Source organism: Solanum tuberosum, unplaced genomic scaffold (genome assembly GCF_000226075.1).
Source record: "Solanum tuberosum cultivar DM 1-3 516 R44 unplaced genomic scaffold, SolTub_3.0 scf00260, whole genome shotgun sequence".
NCBI classification, from domain to species: Eukaryota; Viridiplantae; Streptophyta; class Magnoliopsida; order Solanales; family Solanaceae; genus Solanum; species Solanum tuberosum.
The window spans coordinates 110,669-123,389 of record NW_006239188.1 but is presented as its reverse complement, the minus strand read 5'-3'; the positions used below and the strand labels follow the sequence as shown (position 1 = coordinate 123,389).

The 12,721-nt window shown below is 40.0% G+C and overlaps 1 protein-coding gene across 1 annotated transcript; it reads right to left on the bottom strand.

The window, feature by feature from the left end:
• Positions 1 to 5,093: 5,093 nt before the first annotated feature.
• Positions 5,094 to 10,312, bottom strand: LOC107062748 (uncharacterized). The gene is made up of 6 exons (XM_015313736.1): positions 10,208 to 10,312; positions 10,095 to 10,126; positions 9,788 to 9,930; positions 5,830 to 6,150; positions 5,688 to 5,766; positions 5,094 to 5,466 (listed from the first exon to the last, which is right to left on the bottom strand). Exons 1-6 carry the CDS (start codon positions 10,310 to 10,312, stop codon positions 5,094 to 5,096), a joined length of 1,053 nt encoding a protein of 350 aa, XP_015169222.1.
• Between the last annotated feature and the right edge of the window lie 2,409 nt (positions 10,313 to 12,721).

The following is a 12,721-nucleotide window of genomic DNA, read 5'->3' as shown; positions in this document are numbered from 1 at the left end:
CTCCTTGGGGGAGCTAGTCCGCGACGCGCACTTCTTCCCTCTAAGTGCAATTTGCAAGCTGCCTTGGCAGCTTGCTTGGCAAAGGTTAGGGTCCTCCTTGGGGACCCGTATGGTGGCCCCGGGGAGTCGTATTCGAACGTTTTGACCCTATAAAGATATATTTACCTAATTTAAACCTTTTTACAAGATTATACCATCATACGCCACTCCCAAACCTGCCCAAATCCTAAGGACACACTAGAACACATTCTTCACTAGTTTCCGGACGACGTAGTCGTTTCTTGACGTTTAGACTTTTACTCTTCCTAACCAAGTCAATTACATTACTTATGGTTTAGAAACAAAATTTTAACTATTTTTAAGTCATTATTCATAAGGTGAGGCTCTAACTTAAGTCATAGAATTTCCGGGGTGTTACAGTGACATCTTGCCTTAAGAATGTCGTCACCCTATCTATCATTGGGAAGGGCCACAAAAATGAGATGTAGAAACAGAAATGAAAGTACAGAAACAATTTTTTTATATACGAGTTTACACGGGTCGTGGTGGTTACCACGGTCCGTGAAGACCCTCGTGAACAAGACTTGGTCTGGGGTGCAGATGGGGATAACACTAGATAGTGGTCACGGAGGGCTTCACGGCGCGTGGAGTGAACCACGGTTCGTGATGACCCTCTTAAAAGTAGACAGTGTATCTTAGGTACTCTAAGTGTGGACCACGAGTGGTTTCATGGTCCGTGAATCCCATCATGAACTTACCATTTACATATTTACAGTTCTCATATCCCCTAAATTCAAATCATGCAACATTTCACGCATATTCAACACACTATCACAACATCACATGACAATTTAGTGCATGTATATTACTATTCAACCATAATCATTCAAATAGGACCACCTCCTACCCAATTCAAGCATACCCACATGTAAATGATTTCAACTCCTCACTTTCCACAATTTAAATTGCAAAATACACATGGTCATGCTTGCTTATATACAATATGGACTCAACTTTACACTAATGTCAACATTTAAAAGTAATTACTCTCAACTTCATCAAACCCATACACAAGACCTATCAAATTTACCCAATTTAAACCAACCCACAACAATTCATCAAACCCTCATAAGTAAATATCATCAAAGATCATTTATCAAAAAATAATGCTCAAATTTGATCAAGTAGAAGTAGTTTTAACTTGTTTATAGATAAGATTAAACTTATAACAAGTGAATGGGGAAACTTACTTTGAATGAGATCATAATTTTTCGCCCACAAAGAGAAATAATGAATAACACTTCGATGACTTGGCAACCAATTACTACAGTTTTGAATCCTTGATGTAGAATGGAAATTATAGCGATTAAGAACCCTTTTTTATGCCCTTAAGAACTGTTATAGAGGAGAGAAAAAGGAAAGAAATTTACCCTTGGCGCTTAGGATGGCTTATAATGTTTTAATTCAATTTCTAGTCACGTGAGGGTCGGGTTGGGTTTTAGTACTGCTGGATCAGAAATGACGGACCGTGAAGGGCACCACGGTCTGTAAAGGAGTCTGTGAACATGAATTAAATAGGAAAACTTATCTGAGGTTCACGAGAGACTAGATGGTTCGTACAAAGTCTGACGAACCATGAACCCTTCTGTGAACCATTTTCTTGCAATTTCCAGCAGCTCCCATATAATGTTGGTGCTTGTGACGGGCCATGAAGTTTCCCGTGAAGGCAACCACGGCCTGTGGGACTGCCCGTGAAGAGCTTCCTTTACCCAATTACGTTTTTCGTTGTTTAAGTTCTTCCTACACACATCAACACCCAGTGACTCTATAAAAATAAAGAAAAATGAGAAAAGGTAAACTACCTATTACAATTACAATCTTCGGTTGCCTTCTAAGCAACGCACAATTTTACGTCGTGGCGCGACGTAGGTTACTTGATTACTCATACTCCATCAAGCTTACATTCCTCCACTCTTTTCACTTCTTCTGGAACACCCAAGTATGCCTTGATTCGTTGACAATTGGCCTTGAACCTCTCAACCTTTTCATTTTCCATCTCAAAAAAACCTGACTGAAATACCTGAGTTACCTTAAAAGACCCAGACCATTTGGATCTCAACTTCCTAGGAAACAGACGAAGTCTGGAGTTGAAAAGTAACACAAAGTCACCAGGAGTGAAGGCTTTTTTCTCAATATGCTTATCATGATACAACTTAATCCTTTCCTTGTACAGTGCAGTCCTCTCATATGCTCTCAAACGAAACTCATCCATCTCATTAATCTGATATAGTCTCAAGTTCACAGACTAACTCTAACGAAGGTTCAAGTTATTTAAAGCCCAGAGTGCCTTATACTCAAGCTCAACCGGAAAATGAAATGCCTTTCCAAACACCAACTAATATGGAGACATACCGACATGTGTCTTGAAAGCTGTCCGATATGCCCATAGAGCATCATCCAACTTTCTTGCCCAATCTGCCCGGTTGGCATTCACTGTCTTGGACAATATCGCCTTGATTTCCCTATTTGACACATCCACTTGGCCACTTGTTTGAGGGTGATAGGGTGTTGCCACTTTGTGCTGTTTAACTCCATATTTAGCTAGAAGTGCATTGAATACTTTGTTGCAGAAATGAGACCCTCCATCGTTGATAATGGCTCTAGGTGTACCAAACCGTGAGAAAATGTTCTTCTTCAGAACCCAGCGACGCTTTTACCATCATTTTTCAGGCAGAGCAACTGCCTTTACCAATTTTGACACATAGTCCACTGCCACAAGTATGTACTTTTGCCCATAGGAGCTCACAAATGGGCCCATGAAATCAACTCCCCACACATCAAACAACTCCACCTCCAGAATAGGCGTCATTAGTAGTTCGTGGCGACGAGAAATAGCTCATTGCCGCTGGCATACATCATAAATCTTCACTATATCCATTGCATCCTTTTGAATTGTGTGCCAGTAGTACCTGCTCTAAATTACCTTATTGGTTTCCGAGCGCCTCCATGATGTCCACCTGCTGGAGAGGAGTGACAGGCCTCTAAAATATGTAGCATCTCAGCCTCAGGGATGCAGCACCTAATGATATTATCAGCACACAACCTATACAAATAGGGTTTATCCCAAAAATACTTACCCACATCATATAGGAACCTCTTTGTTTGCTAAAATGTCAGCCGCTCAGGCATCAAGTCACTAACAAGAAAGTTAGCAAAGTCAGCAAACCAAGGAAAAAGATCAAGAGTTGATGCTAATACGTGCTCATCTGGGAACAAGTCATTGATTTCTAGCTCAAGTTCCTCATTCTTTTCAGCATCCAACCTAGACAGGTGATCAGCCACCTGGTCTTCACAACCTTTTTTATTCTTGACCTCAAAGTCAAACTCTTAAAGCAACAATACCCATCTGATCAATATTGCCTTTGCATCTTTCTTTGCCATGAGATATCTCAGAGCTGTATGATCCGTATTGACTATCACACTAGTACCCAACAAGTATGCCCTGAATTTCTCAAAGGCATATACCACAGCCAGTAGTTCATGTTTAGTGACTGTGTAGTTTCACTTTGCTCCATTTAGTGACTTGTAGACATAATAGATCGGATAGAATATCTTATTGCGCTTCTGCCCCTACACAACTCCTAGGGCAGCACCACTAGCATCGCACATTACCTCAAATGGTTTAGCCCAATCTGGGTCAATGATCACTGGGGAAGAAATTAGCGTCTCCTTCAGGCATTCAAAAGCTTTTAGGCATGTCTCATCAAAAGAGAATTTCACCTCCTTCTCCAAAAGCTTGCACAAGGGATGTGCAATTTTTGAGAAGTCCTTGATAAAATGCCTATAAAACTGGCATGTCCAAAAAAGCTTGGAATACCTTTCACACATATAGGAGGAAGCAACTTTTCAATTACCTCAATTATGGCTTTGTCTACCTCTTATCCTTTTTGAAACACCTTGTGACCAAGGACTATACCTTCCTTGACCATGAAATGGCACTTCTCCCAGTTCAGCGCTAGATTGGTCTCTTAGCATCTCTATAAAATCCTACTAAGATTGAACAAAAGCTCATCAAAAGTGTCACGTACCATTGAAAATTCATCCATGAATACCTATAGAGTGTCCTCTACTATGTCTGAGAAGATGGAAAGCATACACCTCTAGAAAGTTGATAGTGCATTACATAGTCCAAATGGTATGCGTTTGAAAGCAAATGTGCCATAAGGACATGTAAAAGTGGTATTGTCCTGATCTTTAGGAGAAATTGATATCTAGTTGTACCCAAAGTATCCATCTAAGAAACTGTACCACCCTTTTTTAGCCAACCTGCCAAGCATCCAATCCATGAATGGCATTGGGAAGTGGTCCTTCAAGGTCCACTTGTTCAGCTTTCTATAGTCCATGAAAACTCACCATCTAGTGACTGGTCTCTACGGGATCAACTCAATTTTCGCATTAGCCACCACTGTCATACCACCCATTTTGGGCACACATTGCACTGGACTGACCCAATGACTTTCAGAAATAGGGTACGCAACCCCAACATCCAACCACTTTATGATCTCATTTTTAAACACCTCTTGCATTGGTGGATTACCTCATCTGGTTTTCTATGCTTGGACTATAGTCCTCCTTAAGTTGGATCTTTTGAGTGCAGTCACAACTTGTACATGTTCATCATTCAAATCTACAGCCAAGATCACATGCAAAGTATTGTTAGTACCCAAAAATACATACCTCAGGTGACTGGGTAATTGTTTCAGTTCCAGCACAAGCGGCTCCTTAAAGGATGGTTTTGCTGGAGGACTTGGTTTGTTTATCAGATCTAGGTCTAGTTTCTTTGGAGCATAAGAATGTGCTCCCATGCCCTGTAAGGAATTCACAGTCTCCACATAATCAGTCCAATAATCCGTTTTGAAGTTTATCAACATGGCTGCTAATGTTTCGACAACAAGCCTTTCCTCAATAGTCGCTCCCATCTCTCCTTCATCAAAGGCCTCTATTACAGACACCACATTCATGTCTTGCGGCTGCTTTATTGACCTAGAAATTTTAAACTTTACCTCTTTCTTGTTGAGTCTGAATTTCAGTTCTCAACTCTCATCATCAACCAATGCTCGTCCTGTGGCAAGAAATGGTCTTTCCAAAATTATGGGAACCTCAAAATCCACTTCGCAATCCAAAATCACTAAGTCTGCCAGAAAGATGAAAGTGTCCACCTTTACATGAACGTCACATAAGATGCCCACAGGTCGCTTCACCGATCTATCTTCCATCATCAACCTCATTGTTGTGGGTTTTGGAACTCCTAACCCTAGTTGCTTGTAGATTTCCAGTGGCATCAGATTTGTATTGGCCCCTAAATCACAAAAGGCCTTTGCAAACTCAAATGATCTGATGGTGCACGATATGGTGAATGCATCCAGATCCTCCTTCTTCTGTAACAGAGATCTGGTGGCAATAGCACTGCAGGGATGAACATTTTAGTAAGATCAAAACTTACAGCTCTTTTCTTCGTAACCAAGTCCTTCATGAACTTAGCATATCATGGCATCTGCTCTAGGGCTTCAACCAATGGAATGTTCACTAATATCTATCTCAGCATGGTTATGAACTTATCAAATTTCCCATCTCTAGCTTTCTTTTTAATTCTTTGAGGGAACAGAGGAGGTGGCCTTGGTATCTACTGTAAAGGCATAGTTCCCTCAACCCCTTTTTCCTTTGCTCCTACTGGTTTTTCTATTGGTTGAGCGTCTTTCACGTCATCTACATGTTCAGATTCAACCTCATCTCTTCTGATTCACTCCAAACCCTGTTCATGCTCAGTACCTGCAAAAATTGGTTCATTAAGAATCTTACCACTCCTGGTGGCGATAGCCATGAAATGCCCTTCCTTCTTAGGATTTTGAATAGTATCACTTCGTAGTGACCCATTCTTTCTATGGTTCAGTGATACTGAAAGGTGTCCCAACTGTTGCTCTATTTGTTTGATGGAGGTGGTGTGAGAGTCTACCAATTGACTTATACTAGAGAAGTCACATTTCATCTCCTTCACCTCTGCATCAGTTGACTCAACCTTTTGGAGCACATTAGGTAACATATCTTCCAGCTTAGACCCGCTGGAACTACCACTTGCACGGTCTGTATTACCTGGAGGCACATTCACACCGCTACGATCATTCCTGTAACTATCTCTATTCTGCCAATTTCCCTTCCCTTTGTGCCTACTTCCTAAGAGTTTTGCTACTATGCGATACGACAATTGCTACTATGTGATACGACAAGCTCACCATAGTTCACTGATCCTATTATGCAATCTACCTTCCGATTAGGCAAGCCTCATGATAGTTTTTAAACTATGATTCAAATTGAGTTTGATTTCAACTGACCGTCACAAATCCTATGTTTGAATGCATGTATTGTAGATTATGGCAGGATTGGTTGGATTACTCCTCTCGAGCTAGATGGGTAGGATTGGGTTGAGGATTCACTCTCTCGAGCTGAACCCATATAAACCCAACACCTACAAACCAATAACCAAAGGCTTTGGTTCCGAAACCTTGATGCTTATCGTGACCAACGACACTAACCTATGGTTCGAGTGTCTACGATCGTCAACAATATAGTAATCCAACCAAGGATTGGGGTCGTATCCCAAGGGAGTGGTAGTGAAAATAGTAGGTAATTAGAATTTCCTTCTAATTAGTTGTAGTTAAAGAAATTTACGAATAAAAACAAAATAAATTCAATGGGTGACACAAAAGTGTCAAATATTAATTTGGGGGGTTTTGTCACAAAATAGTAAAAAAGATGAAAAATAACAAGAAAAATCAAGTATGAGGAGAAATTCTTGGGGTGTGACTGCAATACAAGTTAATATAAATTGTTGGGTTCATGCTTTCGATAGGAAATTTGTAAGAAACTTACCCTGTTTCAAATGGGTTCCGTTGGACACCCATTTGCCGCATGAAGACCAGCCTACGCCTTACCCCACTCACTCTCTCGAGCTGAGTGTTAGGATATGGGACTAGGGCTCACCCTCTCGGGCTGAACCTCATGTCGACCCACTCCTTAGGCCATCAGTCTAGCGGTCTTTGTTTTGCGACCTCTCTCTCGAGCAAGTGAAAACACATGGGTGGTTTTGTATTTGCAACTACAAACCCATTAAATTAAACCACAACCACTAGGTGAAATTATCATTAAAATACATCTAACCTATCAGCAAGCAAAACCCAACAATAATCTTAACTCATATTGGCTAAATCACACCCCAAGAATGGGGTTTTTAGCCACACATCAAGAAATAATAAATTATACCTAAAATGATATTGAAATGAAATGGGTATAATAAATTAAACCTTGATTTAAGGAAAGGAAGAAGAATAGAGAAGACCCACTTCCAATTTGGGAAAGATGAACTCCTTTCTTCTTCAAGTCTTCCAAAAGCCCTTTCCAAGCTTGTGAGAAAATATGAAAGCTAATATTCAAAGTGTAAAAATTACAATAATGTTAATACTCTCTCGTTGCACACAAAAACTAGTAAAGAGTTTAGTATTTATAGGCTTCAGAAAATAGTGCTGGCGGATCGCTCGGCGAGACTAGTCGCGAACGCCGAATGACTCGGCCATTCGCCCTTCTTCTAGTTCATCGCCGTTTGTTCTTTGCCTTTAGCATCTGTGCGTTCTGGATATATTGGGCGGTATACTTCTGCTTTGCGGAACTGATCGGCGAAACACCGACTGCTCCTTTCATCACCTTTTTTATCCTTCTTCTTCAGGGCTTCGCGTACTGGAACAAAGGGCAGAGTGCATCCCTTTGGCGAATCGCCAAGCATTCTTGGCGATGCTCAGGCTTCTGCTTCTTCGTTCTTTTTAGCCTTTTTGTTCCTTTTTGCGCCTAAGTGTCCATGCTTCCACTAAACCTTCAAATACCTGAAACTTAAGTGTTTTCATTCTATATTAGACTAAATAAACATTTGAGGACACTATTTCTATTAAAATAAAGCACTATATAAGTCCAATTTGTGGACTCATCAACACCCCAACTTAAACTTTTGCTTGTCCTCAAGTAAAAATCAAGTTTAGCAGTTCAAATAGGATGTCTCAAATAGTGCTACACAAGACTCGATAATGAACATACACAACAAGACTTAAACTACTCATGTAAAGATCAAATGTGTACTCAAAGATTCAAGTTGTGACACACCATTACCAAAGATTGTCATGCTCACAATACTTGCTACTAATGCAAGTTCAGGGTCAACAACAATATCTAAATGCCCTCACACAAAGAATGATTCCATATTCACACACACGGGTAAATCAATTTAAGATTAGGAATTAGATGCAACGCTCACACTCAACAAAAGGAACACAATGCATGTTTTCACTCATAGGTTTGCCCTTATTTTCCAATCAACCTTCGGTTCGGCTTATTCAAGATCAAAAAGGTTTTTTCAAGGCTTGTAATGGGGCTGAGTGAAAAGGTATGGTCATTTAGGCTCGGTGACTTTTTATTCTCATGAGATGTGATGTTCTCAAAACCTCATTTTCCCTTCCCTTATCACTTTTTCTTCTAGTGCTTCTAAGTCATCCTTTTATTCACTCTCCATGTATTGCTTGGAAACCCGATTTCTTTTTGCACTTTTATTCCACAATTTTTTTTTTTCCTTCTTTTTTTTTTCTTTTTTTTTTTTTATTATATGGAGGGTTTCCATTTTGTTTTGCAATACCATGGTTTAGTAGAGACTTTTTCTTGCACTTTCTTTGACTTTTCCTTTTCCTTTTTACCACACCCCCAATTTAGGATTTTGGCCTAACTTGGCTATTCACTTAAACACATCTCAAGAGGATTATAGGTAGTGAATGAAGTAAGGTCTACGGTTCATCAAACTTCCTCCAAAGAAAGGTAAGGCTCAAGGGGTGTTCAAGAGAGTTTCACACACTCACGGGTAGGCCACAAAAGAGGTATAAGTCAAATTGGCTCACACTCTCTAAAGTTTCCTAAGATCATTTCAAGAGCACACCTTAATAAATCAATCAGACTAACGGGGCAAATTCTAGGTTTATTCATGCATGGTTCAAAGTAAGATCATCACACAAGGCATTGACACTAAAGCCAAACAAGACTAAACATTTTTGCTAGTGTGCAATGATCATCACAAGAGAGTCAATTCGATAAATGGCTAATCACAATGAGATGCAAAGAGTTCACATATTGTCTATCCAACTTTATTTGGTCTCGTCGTAGCTGAAGATTCATGTTTGTTTGATTGAGAGCACTATTCAAGTCATCGGTATTGATCGAAACCGAGACTTGAATTTGTACAAGAACAACCACTTTCAACACAAGAGGTGGCGAAAATTTTCGAAATATGAATTTTTTTTGGAAGGGTCAAAATTATTTTTCAATTAAAAGCAAGGATCCGCAAGCTCAAACCTTCCACAAAAAGCAGTGTATAACACGAATTTAGCTCAAAGCCCAATATATAAACAAAACTAATATGCACAAAGGTGGGCCTCATCCCACCACAAACAAAAATCATTTGTCCTCAAATGCGAACGAAAATATCCGAAAGTAAAATAAAGTAAGACAAAGAAGGAGGTAAAGAGGGGATCTTGCCTATGCAGTCTCTCCATCTGTCTGTGCATCAGTACCTGGTGCATTAGTCTGGACTCGGGCTTCTGTACCCGATTCAACTCACAAGGACTAGCAGTACCAGATCCACTAGGAGCCAGCAATATCTACCATGGCCTCCTCTATCTCAGTAAGGCCCTCATATCCTTACCTTTATTTCCAGGTGGAGGTTCTTGTCTGCCCTTCTTTGGAGGATTTGATACCCCTTTATTTATAGTGATACGTTGTACTCTTTTCCGATGTGGCATGACAATATTGGTCTTTACCATATCTTCAGGATACTCAGACTTCTCCCTACTGAATCAACAATATGCAAGCACAACCCCACAAGATTTAACCAATTTTAAGGCAGAAGAAACTTAATCCTATCAGAGAGGCCCAGCACACGTCATCATGATACTATAATTGCAAATGAGTACAAAATTTTCAAAAATAAATTCGGGGTTTTAGAGACTAACCTTTGATGCCGATCAAATACCTTTTTGTAATGCTAGGCAGCAAAAAAATCCAACCCCAAGCACTAATCACTGACTAAAATACAAATTTACGGCAAACATCAAGAAAATAATACCTTTGGTGTGATTTTGGAGAGTTTGAAACGAGGGAAAGTGAGAGATTCAAATATTTGACCTTTGGCATTTATATAAACTTTCAGTTCTTGTCCTTTCGGCGACATTTTTCACACTCGCCGAACCACTCGGTGAGGTGTTGAGTGATCTTTTATCCCGCCCTTTCTTTAACATCTTCCATTTTCTAGGGGCGAAGTCGACTGTCTTCATCGAGATTGCTGAACAGGTTGGCGATGTGCCGAGCTGCTTTCGAGTTCGCCGAGTTTTACAGGTGCTGCAATGCTCTTGCATTGAGTCAAACGACGGAATTTAGCCGGGCTCGCCGACCTGTTTGGCGCCACGCTGAATGGATTTTCTGCTTGCCAACTTGGAATTTTCCACACTTTGCTCAGTTTTAACCTGCAACATTAACACACCATTTTTTATAAAAGTAAAATCCTACATTTACGACATTGGGTTGCCTCCCAAGAAGCGCCTTATTTAACGTCGTGGCTCGATATAGGTTCTGCCTCACTCTCTGTTATTGGAGCTAGACCTAGTGTCACTAGGTAACCGCAATATGTCGTTTGGATGGAGCTGAGGCATTGCAAACATCAGGAGTGATATGATTTGTTGGATTGATCTAGAATGAGATCCAATCAATTGATTCAACGCTTCAACATTTTCTCTCATTTCGTTCAACACAAGATCTTGATCGGTGATCTTTTGGAGAATGATTTGAAATGTGTCCTCAACATGACTTTTCTCATCTTCTCTACACTTCTTCCGTGCATGAGGAAGTATATACCTCCATTGGCGTTTGAACTGGTTTTCCACCTCACATATTTTGGTTGTCAAGTCATTTAGTTGAGATACCAGTGCAGCTATCTCGAAGTCACCCTTGACTTCTTGATCTGCCTCAACTGGCTTAACACCTACTCCCTTTGTCATGCTCAGAGGACCTGCATACACAAACAATAAACAAAGAAAAACAAAACCAAAGTAAAATTAGTAAAAACTACACTAAAAAGAACAAAAACTCTAGAAAACTACATGTTCACGTGACACCACTACCTGGCAGCGGCGCTATTTTGATACTTATCGTGACCAATGACACGAACCTATGGTTCGAGTGTCTACGATCGTCGATAATATAGTAACCCAACCAAGGGTTGGGGTCGTGTCACAAAGGAGTGGTAGTGAAAATTGTAGGTAATTAGAATTTCCTTCTAATTAGTTGTAGTTAAAGAAATTTACGAATAAAAACAAAGTAAATTTAATGGGTGAAACAAAAGTATAAATATCGACTTGGGGGGTTTTGTCACAAAATAGTAAAAATGATGAAAAATAACAAGAAAAATCAAGTATGAGGAGAAATTCTTGGGGTGTGACCGCAATACAAGTTAATATAAATCGTTGGGTTCATGCTTTCGATAGGAAATTTGTAAGATAATAGTAACTAGGCTAAGCTTTAAATGGAAATATGTTCTCTCTCGAGTAACTTACCCCGTTTCAAATGAGTTACTCTCGGACACCCATTTGCCGCATGAAGACCAGCCTAAGCCTTATCCCACTCACTCTCTCGAGCTGAGTGTTAGGATATGGGACTAGGGCTCACGCTCTCGAGCTGAACCTCATGTCGACCCACTCCTTAGGCCATCAGTATAGAGGTCTTTGTTTCGCGACCTCTCTCTCTCGAGCAAGCCGAAAACACATGGGTGGTTTTGTATTTTGCAACTAAAAACCCATTAAATTAAATCACAACCACTAGGTGAAATCATCATTAAGATACATCTAACCTATCAGCAAGCAAAACCCAACAATAATCTTAACTCAATTGGCGAAATCTCACCCCAAGAATGGGGGTTTTTAGCCATACATCAAGAAATAATCAATTATACCTAAAATGATATTGAAATCAAATGGGTATAATAAATTAAAACTTTATTTAAGCAAAGAAAGAAGAATAGAGAAGACCTACGTCCAATTTGGGGAAGATGAACTCCTTTCTTCTTCAAGTCTTCCAAAAACGCTCTCCAAACTTGAGAGAAAATATGAAAGCTAATATTCAAAGTGTAAAAATTACAATAATCTTCGGACTCTCTTGTTCCACACAAAAACTAGTAAAGAGTTTAGTACTTATAGACTTCAGAAAACAGTGCTGGCGAGGTTTGTCACGAACGCTGAATGACTCGGTGATTAGCCCTTGTTTTAGGTCATCGCCGTTTGTTATTTGCCTTCAGTATCTGTGCGTTCTGGATCATTGGACGGTATACTTTTGCCTCACGGAACTGATCGGCAAAATGTCAATTGCTCTTTTCATCACCTTTTTTATCCTTCTCCTTCAGGACTTCGCGTGCTGGAACAAAGGGCGGAGTGCGTCCCTTCGGTAAATCGTCAAGCATCCTGGCGATTCTCAGGCTTCAGCTTCTTCGTTCTTTTCAGTATTTTTGTTCCTTTTTGCGCCTAAGTGTCCATTCATCCACTAAAGCTTCAAATACCTGAAACTCAAGTGTTTTCATCAGATATTTAAACTA

Excerpts from the sequence above, each read along its gene's own strand:
- LOC107062748 (XM_015313736.1), bottom strand. The coding sequence starts at position 10,312 with ATGTCGCCGAAAGGACAAGAACTGAAAGTTTATATAAATGCCAAAGGT. Across the intron at positions 9,931-10,094 it reads GTATTTGATCGGCATCAAAG|GGAGAAGTCTGAGTATCCTG; the intron begins GTTAGTCTCTAA and ends TTGATTCAGTAG. Across the intron at positions 5,467-5,687 it reads GAGGGAACTATGCCTTTACA|TGCTATTGCCACCAGATCTC; the intron begins GTAGATACCAAG and ends TCATCCCTGCAG.